The sequence below is a fragment of the Girardinichthys multiradiatus genome, chromosome X (assembly GCF_021462225.1).
Source record: "Girardinichthys multiradiatus isolate DD_20200921_A chromosome X, DD_fGirMul_XY1, whole genome shotgun sequence".
Lineage (NCBI taxonomy): Eukaryota > Metazoa > Chordata > Actinopteri > Cyprinodontiformes > Goodeidae > Girardinichthys > Girardinichthys multiradiatus.
Genome location: NC_061817.1, coordinates 8,565,302 through 8,588,036, shown reverse-complemented (window position 1 = coordinate 8,588,036; position 22,735 = coordinate 8,565,302). Strand labels below are relative to the sequence as shown.

At 38.5% G+C, this 22,735-nt stretch overlaps 1 protein-coding gene across 1 annotated transcript; it reads left to right on the top strand.

Moving 5' to 3' along the window:
- Window positions 1-1,453: 1,453 nt before the first annotated feature.
- Window positions 1,454-22,291, top strand: LOC124863041 (deleted in malignant brain tumors 1 protein-like). The gene is made up of 13 exons (XM_047357282.1): window positions 1,454-1,484; window positions 3,789-3,818; window positions 3,904-4,215; window positions 5,587-5,868; window positions 6,060-6,368; window positions 8,768-9,067; window positions 9,349-9,657; window positions 9,758-9,892; window positions 12,799-13,110; window positions 14,458-14,592; window positions 16,223-16,522; window positions 21,197-21,451; window positions 22,152-22,291. The coding sequence occupies exons 1-13, from the start codon at window positions 1,454-1,456 to the stop codon at window positions 22,289-22,291; spliced, it is 2,850 nt and encodes a 949-aa protein (XP_047213238.1).
- Window positions 22,292-22,735: the final 444 nt, after the last annotated feature.

Genomic DNA, 22,735 nt, shown 5'->3' with positions numbered 1-22,735 from the left:
GTCCTCAGCAGTTGTTTCCTAGCAGCTATTTTACCATGAAGGCCTGATTCACACAGTCTCCTCTTAACAGTTGTTCTGGAAATGTGTCTGCTGCTAGAACTCTGTGTGGCATTGACCTGTTCTCTAATCTGAGCTGCTGTTAACCTGCGATTTCTGAGGCTGGTGACTCGGCTGACCTTATCGTCCGCAGCAGAGGTGACACTTGGTCTTCCTTTCCTGGGGCGGTCCTCATGTGAGCCAGTTTCTTTGTAGCGCTTGATGGTTTTTGCGACTGCACTTGGGGGCACTTTCAAAGTTTTCCCAATTGTTTGGACTGATTGACCTTCATTTCTTAAAGTAATGATGGCCACTCGTTTTTCTTTACATAGCTGCTTTTTTCTTGCCATAATACAAATTCTAACAGTCTATTCAGTAGGACTATCAGCTGTGTACTGTATCCACCTCCTGCACAACACAACTGATGGTCCCAACCCCATTTATAAGGCTTGAAATCCCACTTATTAAACCTGACAGGGCACACCTGTGAAGTGAAAACCATTTCAGGTGACTACCTCTTGAAGCTCAACAGAATGCCAAGAGTGTGTGGAGCAGTAATCAAAGCAAAAGGTGACTACTTTGAAGAACCTAGAATATAAGACATATTTTCAGTTGTTTCACACTTTTTTGTTCGGTATATATTTCTGTTTTTATTTTGTGGCACTAGTGACCTTTATTTTACAGTATAGAGACAGGGTATGCTGAGAGAGGGAAGGGGAAAAGACATCCAGAAAGGTCCCATGAGCGGGAATCGAGCCTCAGACAGCTGCATTGAGGACTTTTGACCTTTGTATATGGTACGCATGCTCTACCACTACACCATGTGCCTCTGCCGTCTGTCCCTCAGCCTGATAATGACACTCTGGTTTAACATCCACCTCCCATCTTGCTTGCTGAATCAGTGTTTCGGTTGACTTCTGGGCTACTTTACAGCTGTTAGAAGTCACACTGCAGCCAATAAACGGGTTGAAATTTACATTTTTACGCATCAAATATTTAATTTGTTTTAGCTTCCCCTGCATGTTTCTTCTCCTGTGTTTTTTACTGCTCACCCTCCCTCTTCTTTTTGATGTTATAACCCTAAATATTTCAACATCAAACTGGAGGGTCAACAGCAGCAGGGGATGCTTCCTTTATTGACCAAATGTTCTATCTGCAGGATTAGCTCCCTTACATTTCTACTGCAGAGGTTTAAACTGCCTGCAACATTGAATATTTATGATAAATCTAATTACATGTATGGAAAGGAAAATATTTTAAAATATTAAAAAATATTTTGTGAAGGAAATTCATGCAACTGAAATGAACAGTTGTTGAGAAATATGGTCATAATTTTAACTAAAAAGGTACTTCCAGTCTACTCCTTTGTGATTTTATAGCGCTTTTTTGTATGGGAACCCCGGCACCTAAAGTGACCATGGCTGCGATGGCTGACAATACAGGCAGAAGTAAAGAATCTGATGTTTTTTTAGATATATTTTAGTCACTATCAGAGAGAGACGATGCAGAATCAGAAGTAGAAAGTCACCTGACACCAAATGGCAGAGTACGAGTTTTGGGCGCAGCTCCTTATATGTTGGAACTGCCAGCAGAGCGGCAGTGAAAGAACCGGAGGCAAAGCTGAGCAGCATGGAACAGTAGCAGCAGACACAATGGATGTTTCAAGATTTGAAGATACTACCTTATGTGTCATTTTTCTAAACTTTATGTTAGAATATTCAGATAAACATTTAAATGTGTAATTGATCTATTTCAATAATAATGATTTCTGATTTTTGATTATTAACAATAAATGTTGATATCTTAAGATACTTTTGCAACAAGGAAGTATACTTGCAGAGCCTTGATCTGTTTAGCAACAGCAACAACCTTTTCTTTAGGGATCTTTTCCCAACAGATGCATTGAACAGTGTGGCTACAGCATCTACTTTCAACATTCTCGTTCGTCTTTCAGATATGCCGACCTTCGACATCATTTCTGTTGTGAATTCAGAGGTTTCTTGTCCGAAGCAGTTTGCCAGAAAGTACTCCAATCACAATTACCTTTAATTGGTGGGACCAGCCCATCGGTTCCTCGTCAGTTTTCCATCTCGGATCCAGGCAGCTCTTATCTTCTTCGCTTCAGGAAAGTAGACTAATGGCTGCTGTTGCAGTATTGCTGCAACCATATATTATAATATAATAATATTATCTTTTCTTTCAATATCTATTTGTGGGAAAAGCATGTCACTGGCAAGAGATATTTAGAAGAGAGAACACAGTTATGACTAATTTTTGAATGAGTCAGTCAGTCATTTTCTACCACTTATTCCATAGTGGGTCGAGGGGGAGCTGGTGCCTATCTCCAGCAGTCTATAATTTTTGAATGATTGCATCAAAATTCCACCAATTGTTGACTGCAATGACTAAGAACATGTAAAACCATGGAAAGTCTGATGAATATTTTTAGAAAAACGACTATTAACCTTTCTGTACAAGTTGCCACCTGTATGTGTGCTTCCTTTGCCTAAACAAAGTTGTAGCTGACATTAGGAACAGCTGCACAGTTTACAGTCTGTTCTTCCTTATCACAAATCTACTGGTGGGCACAAATAACCTTACTGTGTAATTTAAATATTATGAAGGCACCTATTCATTCATTGGTGGTATCATATTTACATGATCAGATACTTCTCTGGGAATGCAAATGTTTGGTTATGCAGGTTACAAAAAACACTGAGTTCTGAACTTGTGTTTTTACTGAATATACATTCCTAACAGGGAATGCGTGTTTTTACTGAATATACACTCCTAACAGGGACATTTTGTATATAAAGACCCCTGCTGCTCTGTCGACAAGCAGAGAAGCAATTAATTTTATACTTGCTCTCCCTTGTTGTATTTGTATCAACTCTTCATAGCCTCTGCAAAGTCAGCAGGATGGTCAACCATCTGTTTTGGCTGGTTTTAGGTGAGCAAGCTAAGTCTTTAAGGTTTACCTTAAACTCAGTATGAATGTATATTTTATATCTGTTATGTAAAGTTTTTTCTTAAGTTCAGTGCATGCAGAGTAGGTTAGGTGTGAGACAGGTAAAACATATAAAGCTCTGACTTTCTATGTGAGCAAGAAATATTTTAACTTCTTGTTTCCAGTTAAGAAACAGATCTTCAGCAAATTAGCTAAACATTGTACAAATTGTACTGTTTCTCCAACAGGCATAAGTGAAGAAATTTGATCAACTTAGATAAAAAATATGAATGTATTATATTATGAATATGATGAAAGATGAATGAAACAAGAACATGCCATTATTTGCATGATGCTTGTGTATGCAGGAGAATGGTCAGATTATTTTTTACTAGAAGACTATAAACCTTATCTACAGTTTGATCATGTGTATTTTTGCAGAAATTTATAGAAAATGTAATATAATAGTGACAATAATGTTTCCCTAGAACAGAATTACTTAGAAACAGAAATAGCATGTTTTTAAAACCGCACAGAACCCTGAAGGTCTTACTTCTGTGGAAGTTGGAGGTCACCACTTAAACAGCAGCATATAAAGCATGCATCTGTGTTAAGGCAGCCAGTGTTTACATTTTAATATTTAATATTAAGGCTTAATCTATTACTATGTGACCATGAAAACAACTGTATTAAATGTATTTATTTAATGTATTTATTTACTCATTGTGACACTGTTCTTAGTTGGAAATACTTCCAACTTTTATGTGCTACTGTAACCAGATTTATTATTTTCCCCTCTACTCAGTGTCTATTTTCATCCCCTTAACCACAGCAGGTGAGTCCACTTGTCTGTTTTCTTTAGATTTTTTTTTCCTTTTTTTTCTTTGTTTAATACTCATATTTTTGTTATTTACATGTAGACGATTTGATCAGATTAGCCGGTTCAGATGGGTATTGCTCTGGAAGAGTTGAAATATACCACAACGGCACCTGGGGAACAGTCTGTGATGATGGCTGGGATGCAAGAGATGCAGAGGTAGTCTGCAGACAGTTAGGCTGTGGACAATTGTTGGATATTCCTCCACCAGGCTACTTTGCTCAAGGCTATGGACCGATCTGGATTGATGATGTGAACTGCAGAGGGAGTGAAACTTCTCTTCTCACATGTTGGCACCAAGGATTCGGAACACATGACTGTGAACACTACGAGGATGCTGGCGTCATTTGTTCATGTAAGAAAGTTTTTATAAAAATATTTCGATTATGTAATATATTGTTTTAAATGAGACCCTATGCTTTATGTTCACATTACAGCTGTTTTATGAACAGAATAAAAGACACATGGTTTCAGGAAGATACATATCAGTCCTTAGATACAGTGAGCAGATCTGTTCATACCACTATTTTAGCTCAGACTCAGTTTTCTCTTGGTTACAGTGATGTGGTTACTGAGGGGTCAAAAAATATCCTGTCCACAAATACAGGCTAATGACAAATATCCGTTGTCACCACACACATAGATTCACAAACAGGGTTCCTACACATGTTTTATGCAAATATTTCAGACCTTTACAGAATCAACTTTCGAGGCATAAGGAATAAAAGTAGGTAGGACACAAGACAAGTTGGAAAAAAAGGAAAGAAGCAAGGACACAAGGAAAAAATGGAGGAGACAACTTTAGACAATAAGAGAGAGAATAAACTCTTAAAATACAAATTTCTTCCATACTCTTATTTGCTTTTTCCATACTTGTCAAGACCTGGAAAATAGTGAAATCAAATTTCATAAGTTTCCTGGCAGTGTTGCCTATTATTATAAAAACAGATATTAGTTAGATAAAAATCAGATATTCAAATATATATATATAGTCAGTCAGTCATTTTCTACCGTTTATTCCATGGTGGGTCACGGGGTAGCTGGTGCCTATCTCCAGCAGTCTATGGGCGAGAGGCAGGGTACACCCTGGACAGGTTGCCAGTCCATCGCAGGGCAACACACAAACAACCATGCACACACTCATTCACACACCTAAGGGCAATTTAGAGCTACCAATTAACCTAACAGGCATGTCTTTGGACTGTGGGAGGAAGCCGGAGTACCCGGTGAGAACCCACGCATGCACGGGGAGAACATGCAAACTCCATGCAGAAAGACCCCCGGTCGGGAATTGAACCCAGGACCTTCTTGCTGCAAGGCAACAGTGCTACCAACTATATATATATATATATATATATATATATATATATATATATATATATATATATATATATATATATATATATATATATATATTGTCAAACATTAAGAAAACAATTAAGCACAGCAGGTTGGCTATGGTTGCATTTTTAAGCAACTTTTAGCCAAAATATTTAAATTGTACATTTAGATTATCCCAAATCTTCACTCCATTCTATTGCATCCTCATGGGTTCATATCCACCTTCAAAGATTATCAGATGAGCAAATATCAGAGAAATAAGAAAATATAGATGGAGTCCTAAAATGTGGCCACCTAGTGCAGAGGGATAGTAGGTTCTGCAACTGATCTTTTTGTTCTATGTGAAATAATGACTTCTTTATTGTTTTTCCTTATGTAACTTAAGATAATAAAATCCAGGTATTTAGATCATGCAGTGGACCTGTTGATATATACTATGATGGTGTCTGGAGAGCAGTCAGCAATAATGGGTTCGACATGAATGCTGCTAATGTGGCCTGCAGACAGATGGGCTGTGGTCCAGCGTCATCGATCTATCGCTACGACTCCTCCAAGAGTTATTTTTATGAAATGATCTGTTCAGGAAATGAAAGTTCTCTAACAGAATGTCAGAACGGTAAATTGTTGCCATATCAATATGGATACCATTCTGTTGTTTATTGTACAGGTGAGACTGATGTTTGTATTTTCCAGAAATTCTGTTAGTATTCATTTTATATTCATCATTTTATTCAATTTGGGGATGTAGAGTGCATTCTTGAGCATTTGTGATTACCTTTTGTATGAGAATACTTTTGGCTCAGTCTAAGATGTGTTAACATTTATTTATTATCTGTCTTTTAATTTATGCCCTATCAGGTTACTCGGTCAGATTGGTCGGGCCATCCCGGTGCTCTGGAAGGGTTGAAATCTATTTCAGTGATACCTGGGGAACTGTGTGTGATAATGGCTGGGATATAAATGATGCTCAGGTGGTCTGCAGTCAGTTAGGCTGTGGTACAGCACTAGCTGCCCCTCACTCTGCCTACTTTGGAAAAGGAATGGATAAAATCTGGGTTGATAATGTGGCCTGTACAGGGACTGAAACACACCTGAGTGGATGTTCATTTAGTGGATTCAGAGCACACAGCAGTAGCCACAGTCAGGATGCAAGTGTCATCTGTTCAGGTAAGTAAATGCTCTTTATTGTTATTTTAACATGCTTTAGAAATGCACTGACCATAGTTTTTGGAGTGATACCTCCCAATCCTCAGTTTAGCTGATTCGGTTTTTTTTATTGTAGGAACAGTGATGATGTGTGAGAGGGGAGTCACTGTAAAACAGGGTTTAATTCAAAGCGATTATGGATGTGACACATTAATCTGTCTTTAGCACGTTATTTCCACAAGTCACATGGTTAGCATTGTTACTTGAATCAGACTGTGTCTGTATTTTCTGGAGAATTTAGATTTTTTCTTTTTTATAGTTTTTTTTTTTTAACAAATGCATATAAAAAAGAAGAAGCCATGGAAATGTATATATGTATGAAGTATATATTTCTAAATATATACAAATGTAAATTAAAGAAACTGAAAACAATCTATACCTTTTTCAAAGGCTGGCAACATTTCCAAACCCAGCAAATTCAAAGACGGACAGAGGTTGAAAGCTCAAAAGGATAAAACAAAGTAATTTTGTCGTAGACCCTCAATCCTCTGTGCCATCTGCTGAAGTCTCACTACCCCCATTTAAAAGTAACAGCATCAAAACTAAACCTTTCAGTTATTTTTTTAGAAAGTAAAGTTTTCTTTTAAACACCTTTTCAATCACCTCACCTAATTTTAAACACCTGACTGATCTTGAAAATACACTTTGAGTCGGTAACAACTTGTATACTGAACACCAGGAAAAAATCTGTTTTTTGAGTTTCCAACAGAACAGTCCAGCAGAAATTAGGTCTTGCCGGTTACCAGATGATTTCTTAACTCATCTCCAGGTGTGGGTTTAAGATAGATACAGCTAGTAATGTGTCCATAAAGGATTTTTTTTGTGGCAAAACAAATTTAACTAAAACAAATTTGACTAAAAGTCAATGGGAAAATGTTTTTTTTTAAGAAGAGGACTTAGACGCTTAATTGTTTAGCAATACACATCAACGTAATTTTTCTGGTGTAACTTTGCTTTTGATTAAAAAATAATTTTTTACATTGTAAAAGGTGACAGACACAGAGTGATAGATAAATTAAATTGCTCTGGTGCTGTCCACTCAATGATTACACACATACAGGGGTTGGACATTGAAACTGGAACACCTGTCATTTTAGTGTGGGAGGTTTCATGGCTAAATTGGACCAGCCTGGTAGCCAGTCTTCATTGATTGCACATTGCACCAGTAAGAGCAGAGTGTGAAGGTTCAATTAGCAGGGTAAGAGCACAGTTTTACTCAAAATATTGAAATGCACACAACATTATGGGTGACATACCGGAGTTCAAAAGAGGACAAATTGTTGGTGCACGTCTTGCTGGTGCATCTGTGACCAAGACAGCAAGTCTTTGTGATGTATCAAGAGCCACGGTATCCAGGGTAATATCAACATACCACCAAGAAGGACGAACCACATCCAAAAGGATTAACTGTGGACGCAAGTGGAAGCTGTCTGAAAGGGATGTTCGGGAGCTAACCCGGATTGTATCCAAAAAACATAAAACCACGGCTGCCCAAATCACGGCAGAATTAAATGTGCACCTCAACTCTCCTGTTTCCACCAGAACTGTCCGTCGGGAGCTCCACAGGGTCAATATACACGGCCGGGCTGCTATAGCCAAACCTTTGGTCACTCATGCCAATGCCAAACGTCGGTTTCAATGGTGCAAGGAGCGCAAATCTTGGGCTGTGGACAATGTGAAACATGTATTGTTCTCTGATGAGTCCACCTTTACTGTTTTCCTCACATCCGGGAGAGTTACGGTGTGGAGAAGCCCCAAAGAAGCGTACCGCCCAGACTGTTGCATGCCCAGAGTGAAGCATGTGGGTGGATCAGTGATGGTTTGGGCTGCCATATCATGGCATTCCCTTGCATACCGAACCATTCTTGAGGACCATGTGCATCCAATGGTTCAAACATTGTATCCTGAAGGTGGTGCCGTGTATCAAGATGACAATGCACCAATACACACAGCAAGACTGGTGAAAGATTGGTTGGGTGAACATGAAAGTGAAGTTGAACATCTCCTATGGCCTGCACAGTCACCAGATCTAAATATTATTGAGCCACTTTGGGGTGTTTTGGAGGAGCGAGTCTGGAAACGTTTTCCTCCACCAGTATCACGTAGGAACCTGGCCACTATCCTGCAAGAAGAATGGCTTAAAATCCCTCTGACCACTGTGCAGGACTTGTATATGTCATTCCCAAGACGAATTGACGCTGTATTGGCCACAAAAGGAGGCCCTACACCATACTAATAAATTATTGTGGTCTAAAACCAGGTGTTTCAGTTTCATTGTCCAACCCCTGTATGTTTTACGTTCATTTTCTGTTTTCAACTTGTAAACATATCACCTAACTTATGTTTTCTGTTGTTTAAAGCTGGTCTGATACGATTAGTCGGACCAAACAGGTGTTCTGGAAGAGTTGAAATCTACAACAATGGATCTTGGGGAACAGTCTGCAATGTGAGCAAAGACCTAAAAGATGCCAGAGTATTCTGCAGACAGCTAGGCTGTGGTACGGCACTGGGTCTCCTTCACTTTGGAGAGGGAGCAGGGCAGATCTGGCTGGATGATGTGGCCTGTACAGGGAACGAAAGATATTTCTCTGAATGTATGCGAAATGGATCTGTGAGACAGGACTGTGCACATAGTGAGGATTTAGGTGTAATCTGTTCAGGTAGGAAACCATTTTAATTTAAAACATGCTTCGTCTTCATATAAACTGATTTAAATAATGCTGACTTTCACACCAGATGAAAAATTTGAAAATTAGCAATGAACTAGGGTTATGCACAATGGGAAAGTTTTTTCAATGAACAACATGCTGTGAATAAACTAATACAATAAACCCTAAAAGTGCTACATTTACTACATCTGTTTCATTTTTAAAACTGTATATCTTGTTAGATTGAAGACAAACTTGATAAGAATAAGCTCTATGGTTTTGTTTTTTTCCAGGCCTAATAAAGCCCACGATCACCATAAATCCTCAAAGTAACATTACCTTGGGTCAGAATGTCAGCATCACTTGTTCGATCCCTGATGGACAACTAGGAGGAACATTTATCTTGAATCGGACCTCAGACGCATTCAGTCTGACTGTAAAGTCATATAGCAACTCTGGTACTTTTTATATTCCTCAAATTGGTTTTGAGCATGAGGGAAGGTACCAGTGTCAGTTTCAAATTAGGGTTTCTAATGAAGACTTCAGCACAGACTTTAGTAACTCCGTGCAGCTATTTTCAAATGGTATTTTTTTTTATTTTACTTTCTAATTATTTCTAAGATTGCCCAATGGATGAGTTAGACATGTAATATTAAGTTGAATAAAGGTTATTAGAAATGAAGATTGTTGTTTTTTTTACAGTAATCCTTCCAAAACCCAGCATCACCATTGATACTGCTGGTGCGATTACCTTGGGTCAGCTAGTTGCCATCACTTGCTCCATCTCAACTCAGTTGTTAGATGGTTTATTCACTCTGCAGAAATACTACCCGCATGGTAATCAATACATTAAGACCCAATCATCAAGCACCAACTCTTCCACATTCAGATTTCTTGAAGTCAACTCTGATCATGTGGGGAATTACCAGTGCTACTATCAAAAAACTGTGATATCTCGAAGTCTAACCTCCCCTGTAAGTAACACTGTGACACTTTCAATTAGCGATAGCTAAAGTGATGTACACAAAAACGTTCTTTGAAACTTTCCCGATTATGCCTTGTTCTTTAAGGTTTGTCCCTTTATTTTAGCCATGTCCATTTCCCCCATGTCCCAGTCCTTTTATTTCATTTGTGACTTGCAGAACTTGCAGAACTTGCAGAAGTCCAATACAAAGTAGACGCAGGTTGGTTACAGGGGGTCAATGTTAACCGGTGGTGGAAATACAACACTAAGGCTTTTTCTAATGGTATATTTAGAGTAGTGTGAGCAACCTTCTGTGAAATGAAAGGATTTTATGATTTTTAGATATAAAGCTTTTTTATATCACAGCTAATAATGTCACTGTGTTTTAATGTAAATGAACAGATTTTTGTTTTTTTGTTGATTATTTGTTCATCATTTTCAATAAATCTATCTTAACGATTAAGAAAGGATTCTGACCTTTTTTGTAGTCTTGTAACTTCTAACATGCACACATCTTTTTTAAACAAACAGCAATTACCTACCTGGTTCTTTTTTGCCTAATGTAAACAATTTAACTGAACAAAGTCACAACAGTTGAAAGTTATTGGCTGGCTTATCAGTGTGCTTTCTTCCCAGATTGGCATTCTTACTCTTAAATAGAGGCAATGACTGTTCATGTATGGAGTTAAATACAGAAAATACAAGCCTGGGTATAATGTGTGCCGCTGTGGGGAACAAATATGTTTTTGTCAGTAGACCTTATAATCAAGTTGCTGCAGAAAGCATACCTGACTTAGATAGAAGCATAATAAATTGCTCCAAAACGTTTTCAAACTTTCATGACATATGTCTAGTAAAATTCTATTGAACAATGATGTCATCTAAGAAATTAAAACAGGTGCAATAACCTGGAAGTGCACGCACATTTAAAACTAATATATTATTGAATCACCTTTTGACAAACTGTTGCATTCAGTCTTGAGTTCACATCCTCAATTATAGTGAAGTTTTGAGTTAAAATGAAGTTAAGCTGTTAGCATCCTTGGGATCATTCCCTCATGATGATGGGATGTGAGGAGGAATTGATCTGTGAGTCAAAGGCAACTGGGGCAGTTTTTGGTCTCACACCAAAAGAAATGTCCAAGAATGAATCCAAATCAACAAAAGATCGGCTTCACTTTAGGCAAATTAGAATGATTAAGTCCAGGTTTGCCGGTCTGTAAGTTGCTGTTTTCACTCTTTTCACAATCTAATGTACCATTGACAAAAAACAATGGTTTGTGTTTTTACAAATAAAATAAAAGTTGCAGAAATCCAAACTTTGTATTGATAAGCCTGCAATTAGTGTAGAATGATTCCATCCAGCCATGCCAGTCACGGCATTAATGTTTTCAAAATGTCTCAATTTAAGTTTTTCTTGGTGCCATTTTGTCAATTTGTGTTTTCAAAAACTAAATAAAGGTTTAAGCAATCTCAACAGTATTTGTAAAAACAATCTCTGTTTTGTGTAGAATAATTAAGTTCATGTTTGACCAGTCTATGCAATTTAGATTTGAAGGATTTAGTACAGCGATTTTCTTTCTTATTGTGTTTATCCTATGGACAGCCCATGAAGGCACCCACTTCCTAATAAGTGGAAATGCAAATAAGCAACAGGAAACAGATTCAGGGGCATCTGAGAGATGATTGTGTTTTCATTTTCCAATGCCTGTACTCCCTCCTCACACAAAGGTGCTCTAAGCAAAGAGATATATTGTCCATATCAAAAAGTACTGTTGACAGAAAGGTAATTTTCTTTTATTTTTTCTTTTATTTCTTTTATTTTTTTTATTTTAGAAACATTTGCTTGTTTGTTCATCGGATGTCACATCAAAAGTGCGCAAAGCTTTTAAGTTTATCATGGTGTTAATGTTTTACATCACACTAGTCTGGGATTTTCATAGGGGTTTGCATGCTATTTAGATCCACTGTACCTCCGTTTGGAAATATTTTATTTGGGTAAAATAGTAACACAAGTACTTAACCACATTTATTACAAAATTATTTGTTTATAGGCAAATATGTTGGTGTAGGCTGCATGACATCCTATAATAAACACAGATGCTGGCAAAACAAGTTTTGTTGCACCTTATTACCTTGAATTTTACTACTTGTACATCTATATATAATATGCATCAGTACTGTGGAAGTTGTATATGAGGGACCAGACCACAAGCTGAGACGAAACCAATTTTAGCAAGAACTCTTTTCTGTTGTGTCTCTATTGAATCTTCATAACATCCGTACATTCAACAGAATGGTGAACAATCTGCTGCGTTTAGGTGAGCAAAGCGGGTAGTTTGGGAATGATTCACAGGGTCAGCACTGGTTAATCTTGAATGTGTCCTTATATTTATGTGTCAAAATTTAAAACCTTAATTATTTAGTTATTCATGCTGATGTAGTTCAACACAGTGGTAGTTAAAGCATAAAGTTCTGATTAGCAAATTGACAAAAGAATGGCTCATGTTCTTGTTTCAAGTTTTAGTGAATAATAAACATTAACTATTTCTTTTTACAGAATGTTGTTGTTCCGCCAGATCTGCAATACTCTAATAAAATGTTATATTCTGATGACTCGTGTTAAGTATGAACCTAAACATACCGAATGCATCATGTTTTTACTTTGCAGTGTCTTTTTTCCTGTCTTCATTTTCTGCATCAGGTTGGTTCCTTGTTGCATATTGTACAATTTTGTGGTGGTTCATGTTAAACCAAACTTTAAATTCTTTTTTTTTAGATAGTCTGATTAGATTAGCAGGATCAAATGCATCATGTTCTGGAAGAGTTGAAATATACCACAATGATACCTGGGGAACAGTCTGTGATGATGGTTGGGACCTAAATGATGCTGAGGTGGCCTGCAGACAGCTAGGCTGTGGTCCTGCTTTGGGTGCTCCTCAGTCTGCCTACTTTGGTCAAGGGACGGGACAAATCTGGCTTGATGATCTGGTCTGTTTAGGAAATGAAACTTCTCTTGGCATATGTAGGCACAGTGGATTTGGGACTCATAATTGTGTTCACAACGAGGATGCTGGTGTCATCTGTTCAAGTAAGATTGTGTCATTTATTTTCATTATTACTTACTTGATTTATTTTTCTTACCATTATGAAAGACTTTGATATTGATGAAGAGAGCAATGACTTTGGGTAGTTAAGATAAAGAATTTTGACTCAATTAATACGGAAACCTGAGAGGTCCGTAACAGGTCTATGTTGTTTTGTGATGAAAAAAGAGTGAAACATACTTTAGTCAGTAAGTGCCTGTATGAAGTAGACCCATGGCAAACATTTGTATATTGTGTTCTTTGTTGATCTTTCATGTTTTTCCATTTTGTGTTATAAAAATTTACAGATTATTCAATTATATTAGCTGGATCAAGTGTTTCATGTTCTGGAAGAGTTGAAATATACCACAGTGGTGTCTGAACAAGGACAAGGAAAGAACAAGGAATTCATTTGGGCACAAAATATCGTAAAGTCCTGCTAGAGGGATGCTTTACAAAAGCATTAATAAATTTTTTCACATTTTGTCACGTTATGACCACAAACCTAATTAGAACATAATTGCAAGTGGAAAGAAAACGAGAAAAAGTTTCTTGAATAATTTTCATAAATGAAAATCTGAAAACATTCAGTTTGGGTTAAACATTCTAAAAGCTAAATAATATGTTATGGTCCAATAAACTCACACTCATATCTTTGGGTAACAATTCCAAAAACTATATTTGGAACAAAAACTAAGATTGCACATCACAGAAAGAATACTGTACCCTTGGTGAAACATGGTGGTGAACATGGAAGGCTTTTCTTTGGATAAAACCGGGTATTGGTTACTGTGGTAAAAGTGAATAAAATCATGAACAGTTACAAATAACAGTAAGTTTTTATGTAAGACCTTCAGGTGTCTGCTGAATCGCTCTAAGCTCAAGCAAACATCCAAATAAACTATAGAACGGTTTCACATGAAAAACATTTTGGACTTAGCAAGAGTTCAGAACTAAATCTGAAAGTTAATGCACACTTGCTACCAGTTGCAGGTTTTTTACTTTTTACTTTTGTTCCCTATTAAATTAAATCTTCAGAATGTACATATGTCATATTAAAGATACAAAAAGCTTAAAATATTCAGATTTTCTTATGTCTCAGGATTCTGCCATTTTAATAAAGGGGTGTAGTTTGTAAGAGCAACTGTTTGTACTAATTTCAGTTTCTCTGTCACCTATATTTCCATTAAAATACTTCAGTGTGATATAATAAGTTGAAGGGGAATGGATATTTTGCAAGGCCAGTTTGAGATCTAACACCACGTTGATCATTTGTTCTCTGTGAAATACTAATGTTTTCTGTGTGATTTCTTGTGTAACTAAAGACCCTCAAATCAGATTGGCTGTTTCAGGTGAAGCATACACTGGAAGAATTGAGGTATACTACAATACCTCCTGGGGAACAGTCTGCAATGATGGCTGGGACATGAATGATACTTATGTTGCCTGCAGACAGTCGGGCTGTGGCCCAGCAATACCTGCAACAGGCATTTATACTTCTCCACCATCTCCACCTCTTTTCCCATGATGGAAATAGTTTTTGACCTATTCCTGTTTCTCTTAAAATCTACAATCATCTCCTTTGTTTTAGTCACGTTCAAGTTGAGATGATTGTTTCTACACCATGCCACAAAGCGATCCACCACCTTCCTGTACTCAGCTTCTTGTCCATCTCTGATCCACCCCACAACTACAGAATCATTCGAGTATTTCTGCAGATGACAGGAGTCTGTCTTGTACTGGAAGTCTGAGGTGTACAGAGTGAAAAGGAATGGTGAGAGTACAGTCCCCTGTGGTGCTCCTGTGCTGCTGACTATCTGGTTAGACTCACAACCCTTCAGTCTCACAAACTGTGGTCTGTTTGTCAGGTAGTCTTTGATCCAAGATATTATTGAGGCCTCCACCGCAGTCTTCTGGAGTTTCTAACAAAGAAAATTTCGGTTGAATTGTCTTAAATAAACTGAAGAAATCAAACAACATGATCCTCACAGTGCTGCTGGCTTTGTCCAGATGACAGTGGGTTTGATGAAGCAGGTGTATGATGGCATCTTCAACTCCAAGTCCACCATGACAAGCAAACTAGTTTATTGTTTGCTTACTCAGGTAGACCAACAGGAGTCTATCTTGGACCTTCATGATGTGGGATTTTAGGGCAACAGGTCTATAGTCATTGAGGACTGATGGGTGAGTTTTCTTTGGTACCGGAACAAGACAGGAGGTCTTCCACAATACTGGGACCTTCTTCTGGGCCAGGCTAAGGTTGAAGAGGTGCAGCAGAATTCCACAGAGATGGTCTAGGCCTTCAAGACTCTAGGGCTGACATGATCTGGACCTGCAGCCTTATTCCGATTCAGTCTCTCCAGTTGCATCTTCACTTGACTTCTTGAGATACACAGGTGTAAGGTGGAGGCAAAGGGAGCATCAGCATCTTCTGATTTGGTTGAAGGCAAACATGTAGAAGCAGAAGGGTACATGGCTGAGGTGGAAGATAAAATATTCGACAACATAAAAAAAAAAAAGCTGTGGGTCAAAGGAGGGTGGAATGTCTGTTTGACTGTGAGCAGGAGAGGAGGATCCTGAGCTTGTTTCTGAACTGAACCTATTGAAGGATGTGTTTAGTTCATTGCCTCTGTCCAGACATCCATTGGTCTGATCGTCCTTCTGCTTGAAGCCTGTTATCTTCTTCATCCCCGACCACACATCTCTGATATTGTTTTGCTGGAGCCTGCTCTCCAGTTTTTCTTGAATACCTCCTTGCTGTCTCTTATCTTGACTTTAAGTTGCTTCTGTGTTCATATGTGTTCATTCACAGTTTTGATGCCTTCAGTGAGAATCTACGTTCAATGTAAATAGCCATAAACGTAAATAAAACCACTAAATGAGAAAGTGTGTCTAAAAATTTTGACTGACCTGTTTCTGTTAATCATAATTAACAGAAATTGCAGCAAGTAGTCTTGCACATCACAGTTTCTAATTTTATATGAGGCCAAAACGTAGGGGAGTTTCCTTCCTTTGTATTAACATTAGTGTGCAGTTGCTAAAAAATCAGGTTCCTGCTGTATGTTATTTCAAGTTTTAAAAATACTACATATGCATAACAGCTTATTCTATTCTTAGGTGGCAACATCAAATTGGTTGGTCCAGTTCTGTGCTCTGGAAGAGTTGAAATCTACAACAATGGAACCTGGGGAACAGTATGCAATGATAACTGGGACATAAATGATGCTAGAGTGGTCTGCAGACAGCTAGGCTGTGGTACAGCAGTGAGTGTCCGTCAGTTTCAACAAGGAACAGGACAAATCTGGCTTGATGAGGTGGCCTGTATAGGCAGTGAAAAATATTTATCTGAGTGCTCCCACACTGGATTTGGGACACATAATTGTGTCCATAGTCAGGATGCTGGTGTCATCTGTTCAGGTAAGAAACACTTTCTTATTTAAAAATGTTGGTAATCAGCTTTATTTCTTTAGAGAATGGAAACATCCTCAATGAATAACGAGATAATTGGAAGGAAACTCAGGATCTGAGTATAGCCAGCATATGGTTGAATACATCAAGCAGTAAATAATTATTAGATAAACAAATATTATTTGGCACATTAGAATAAACCAAAATAAAATAACAGTTTGCAAGCATAAAAGATTTTGCACCTTAGCCTCGTCTCATCCTGACACTTTAGTTAACAAGACAGCTGGAAAAACAGTGTTTCAAAGGGATCAATCAACTTACTGTATTGTGTTTATTACATCAACAACATATGCAGTGTTTGTTTCAGTGGTTTAATAAAGGAAACATTCAGTCTCCAATGTGCAAACAGTAAGATTACCAGATAGGTAAACTGGACCAAGATAGGGACAGGACTAATTTTTTACCATCAGTGATAAAGTCATTTATTTATGTCATAGTAGCTTATAAAAAACAAACAAACAAACAAAAAAAACAATATGAAATACAAAACTCATACCTTTTCAAATGTATTGATGAACCTTTATTGCAATGTCCAAGACTTGGTGAATATGAGGTTCTCTGTTCTACTGTCTTTCAACAGATCAAATTCAGCCCAGAATCAACATGAATCCTTTTGGTAATATTGTCTGGGGTCAAAGTGTCAGTATCGGATGTTCAGTCACTGACGTACAAGTAGGAGGAACTTTTATCCTCCATAGGTCCCCTGGTTCTTTCATTCAGAGTGTGGAAACTACCAGCAGTTCTGCAACATTCAATATCCCACAAGTCACCTTTGAGGAGGAGGGATCCTTCCAGTGTCAATTTAAAGTAAGGGTTTCTAATGAGGACTACAGCAGCATTCTGAGTGCCTCCGTCTGGCTAAATGGTAATGTTTCCATTTGAAATGAGAAATTAATCAAATATGAAAGAAAATAATTTTTTTTTAAATTTTCAGTGACCCTTCCAAATCCAAACATTACCATGGATCCTGCTGGTGCGGTTACTTGGGGTCAGCTTATTGCCATCACATGCTCCATCTCGATACAACAATTAGGTGGATCGTTCACTCTGCAAAAGATCTCTGGCTCATTCAATAAGACCCACCCATCAAGTACCAACTCTTCCACATTCAGATTTCTTGAAGCTAACAATAATCATGTGGGTGATTATCAGTGTTATTATGAAAAAACAGTGAACTATAGAACTATAACCTCTCCTTTAAGCTCAGTTGTTACCATTTCTCTTACACCTGTTTAAAGTAACATCTAGAAGAGATTTAAAGACATTACCTGATCATCCAGTATAGTTTAGATATTGCTTGCTACTTCTGTCACCTTCATGGCCAGCTCCACCTTGATACTTTTTTCACCAGCCTTAAATATACCTCAGGCTTGGAATTAGTTTTTTGTTTTTTGAGGGTACTCTAGTCTAAAGAGTTTTGTTTAATTGTTTTAGAGCTACATTATCACAACAAGGTCACAGAAAGGCTTTTTTATGTTCCATAGTCTCTTGAAGAGAATTCTCAGGTTTGAATTTATTGAGTAATTTTAAAACAGTTGTGATAAATATGTGATGGTATGTAGCAACATAATTCACCTAAGTGAACATAACAACAATGTACAGACACAAAACTGAACTGCATGAGTATTGTCTTCTATGTCTTTTCTAAAATTACTCATTATTTTTGTGTCTCCATCTCTAGTGCGTGTTTTTAATAAAATAACTCTATTTCTATTACTACTGTACCAGCACCCTGATTATCATTAGAAAAAAACCATCTTTTGCAAATGTTTGACCCTCCTGCTCTTGACTTTCTGCAAAGAGGGCAAACTATGTGGACTAATTTAAAATCTATTTTAAATATTCCTGTTGTCACCAAAAACACTGAGTGTGAACAGAAGGCAAATGCAGAAATAGATCTTTGTTTTGCAAAATATACATGGTAGTGTGAGCTGGGTCTCACACTAGCATGTGAAAATAGGAGGATCAAGTATCATTATTACAATAATGTTAATTGGGATATTAAGAAATACCTGCCCATGCCTTCGTGTAAGAGGGATATTTTAAAAACATGTTTTAACTTGTTAACCCCTGAGGGGTTTTAGAAAAAATTCTGCCGGAAATTTCTTAACTGAAATAAATCAAGTATAACTCTACAGTTATAAAGTCTAAATGCAAATCTTAGATACCTGTATAACGATAAAACCTGAAAGAATATTTTTCCAGTAGAACAACTATTGCAACTCTTACAATGTCTGATTTATTTGTGATTTAGAAAAGCTTCAGATTGTTTTCATCAACAACTTGACTATAACTGCAGCAAATGTGGACTGGATCAATGGAAGCATATTACCAGATGAAATCAGACAATTAACATAAAAGTTTTACACTAAACAAGTGAAAAAATGGCTTGTTGATTCATACTTCTGTCAACATTAATAGAAACTCTATCTATTAAACTGTATTCTATTGTTTCTATTTTTTCAGCAGTAATGTTTTGTTGTTTCCTGTGTGTTAGGATTTGTTTAGTTTAATTTTATGTCCTTACTAATTTAATGTCTGTGTTGTAATTATAGTTTTGTATTTTATTGCTTTTTTAACATCTTGGCCTGGGGACTACAGACGTAAAATAGCGCTTTAGCTAATTTTCGCTTTTTTAACTCATGAATTCTCACGTGTTTTATTAAATTGCACTATCCCCTTTCAAATAAATTAATCAAATCAAAAAAATTATTTGTTCCACAAATGTATTCACAATAGAGCCAAATGTGTTAAAACTGAGCCTAACTGTTCTTCACCTCATGAAAGTGAATCCAGATTTGTGCAGTGTACGACTGATTGTTGTCCTATGGACTGACTCTCCCACCTCAGCTGTAGATCTCTGCAGTTCATCCAGAGTGATCATGGGCCTCTTGGCTGCATCTCTGATCAGTCTTCTCCTTGTTCGAGATGAGAGTTTAGAGGGACGGCCGGGTCTTGGTAGATTTGCAGTGGTCTGATACTCCTTCCATTTCAATATGATTGCTTGCACAGTGCTCCTTGGGATGTTTAAAGCTTGGGAAATCTTTTTGTATCCAAATCCAGCTTTAAACGTCTCCACAACAGTATCTCGGACCTGCCTGGTGTGTTCTTTGGTCTTCATGATGCTCTCTGCGCTTTGAACAGAACCCTGAGACTATCACAGAGCAGGTGCATTTATTCAGAGACTTGATTACACACAGGTGGATTCTATTTATCATCATCAGTCATTTGGGACAACATTGGATCATTCAGAGATCCTCACTGAACTTCTGGAATGAGTCTGCTGCACTGAAAGTAAAGGGGCCGAATAATATTGCACACCCCACTTTTCAGTTTTTTATTTGTTAAAAACGTTTGACACATCCAATAAATTTCATTCCACTTCACAATTGTGTCCCACTTGTTGTTGATTCTTCAGAAAAAATTAGAGTTTTATATCTTGATGTTTGAAGCCTGAACTGTGGCAAAAGGTTGAAAAGTTCAAAGGGGCCGAATACTTTCACAAGGCACTGTATATATATATATATATATATATATATATATTTTAATAATAATTAGTGTGGGAGGTTTCATGGATAAATTGGACCAGCCTGGTGGCCAGTCTTCATTGATTGCACATTGCACCAATAAGAGCAGAGTGTAAAGGTTCAATTAGTAGGGTAAGAGCACAGTTTTGCTCAAAATATTGAAATGCACACAATATTATGGGTGACATACCAGAGTTCAAAAGAGGACAAATTGTTGGTGCACGTCTTGCTGGCGCATCTGTGACCAAGACAGCAACTTTCCTGTTTCCACAAGAGCTGTCCGTCGGGAGCTCCACAGGGTCAATATACACGGATGCGCTGCTATAGCCAAACCTTTGGTCACTCATGCCAATGCCAAACGTCGGTTTCAATGGTGCAAGGGGCTGTGGACAATGTGAAACATGTATTGCTTTCTGATGAGTCCACCTTTACTGTTTTCCCCACATCTGGGAGAGTTACGGTGTGGAGAAGCCCCAAAGAAGCGTACTACCCAGACTGTGGACAGGTTCGTTCTGATCCTGATAAGATCAAGGCAGTCCTGGAGTGGCCAATTCCAGAGACAAGAAAACAACTTCAACGCTTCCTGGGATTTGCTAATTTTTACAGGAGGTTTATACAGAACTACAGCCAGACCGCAGCACCTCTGACGGCTCTGACCTCCACTAAGTTGCATTACACCTGGACTTCGGAGGCAGATTCAGCTTTTCAAGCTCTAAAAATGAAGTTTTCCCGTGCACCAACCCTTATCCACCCTGACACTACCAGACAGTTTACCATGGAGGTTCTGACTTAGGGGTTGGAGCTGTTCTGTCCCAGTCTGCTGCTTCTGATGGTAAATTGCATCCTTGTGCTTTTTTTTCCCGCAGACTAAGTGATGCAGAGCGCAATTATGATGTCGGTGACAAGGAACTGTTAGCCATTAAATTGGCTCTGGAGGAGTGGCGTCATTGGCTTGAGGGAGCCTGTTTACCTGTCATTGTGTGGACTGATCATAAGAACCTGGCCTACTTACAAGCTGCTAAGCGACTCAATCCCCGTCAGTCTCGCTGGTCCTTATTTTTCTCCCGCTTTAATCTGGCTATTTCCTATCGCCCAGGGTCTAAGAATACTAAACCTGATGCTCTGTCCCGTCAGTTTTCTGCTGATGAGGTTGAACTTAAACCGGTCTCCATTCTGCCTTCTAGCTGGACGGTGGGTTCTCTTAGGTGGGAGATTGAGGACTTTGTTACCCGCGCTCAGCGGGAGGAACCTGATCCAGGCACTGGTCCACAAGACAAGATTTTTGTTCCCACCATTGCCCGTTCTCGTGTCATCCATTGGCACCACTCTGCTAAGTTTTCTGCTCATCCTGGTACTAGTAGAACCGTGGCCCTTATTTTGAGAAGGTTCTGGTGGCCTACTGTCCACAAGGACGTGAAGGAGTACGTTCACGCCTGTATTATCTGTGCTCGAAATAAACATTGTAACCAACCACCTGCAGGCCTTTTACAGCCTTTATGCATTCCTGGTCGTCCTTGGTCACATATTGCTTTAGACTTTGTTACTGGCCTTCCTACCTCTCAAGGAATGACTACCATTCTAACTATTATGGACCGCTTCTCTAAGGCCTGCCATCTGATCCCACTGAAGAAGTTGCCTACTGCTTTTCAGACCGCCCAGCTGTTGATCAAACATGTCTTCCGGCTCCATGGTATTCCTCAGGACATTCTGTCCGATCGTGGTCCTCAGTTCACTTCACGAGTTTGGAAACAGTTTGCTTTAGCCCTTGGAGCTAAAGTCTCCTTGAATTCTGGATTTCATCCCCAGTCCAATGGCCAGGTGGAACGAATGAACCAACAACTCGGATCCACTCTCCGTTGCCTTTCATTCTCTAATCCTGCTGACTGGTGTAAACACCTACCTTGGGTTGAGTATGCAATCAATGCTCACAAGTCCTCTGCTACTGGTTTTTCTCCTTTTGAGGTTTCAGTTGGCTATCAACCTCCCATTTTTCCTGCCGACCAGGGTGAGGTTTCCGTCTCCTCTGTTCAACACCATATTCGCCGTTACAGGGCTGTTTGGAACTCCACTGTCCGGGCCCTTCAGCGGACTGCTGAACTCAACAAACGTTTTGCTGACAGAAGACGTCGACCAGCTCCTGTTTACCGCCCAGGGCAACAAGTCTGGTTATCCACCCATGACACTCCTCTAAAATCTATTTCTAAGAAACTTTCTCCTCGTTTTATTGGACCCTATGTGATTGACTCTTTAGTCGGTTCCACTGCAGTTCGTCTTCGGTTGCCTCCTAGTCTTCGCATCCACCCCACTTTTCATGTTTCTCAGGTAAAGCCAGCGTTCACCAGTGTACACTCCTGGACTGAGCAATCTTCACCTTTTACTGGATCTGTGCTACATTACGACAAGCGTACTTCTCCTGCAGACCTGTCCACCCTCCTACGTAACTCCTGCTTCACCTTCCGCTCGCTTTCCACAGAAAGCACGTTTCGCTGTGAGCTCTACTTCAGTTCTCCTAAACCCCGTCTCCCCTGGCGGATTCCGTTCACTCTCTAGTAAGAGCATTTATTTATATTCATGATATTTATATTTATATATTTATATATAAATTGCCGTCCTGTTTTCTTATCAGTTCTTTTTT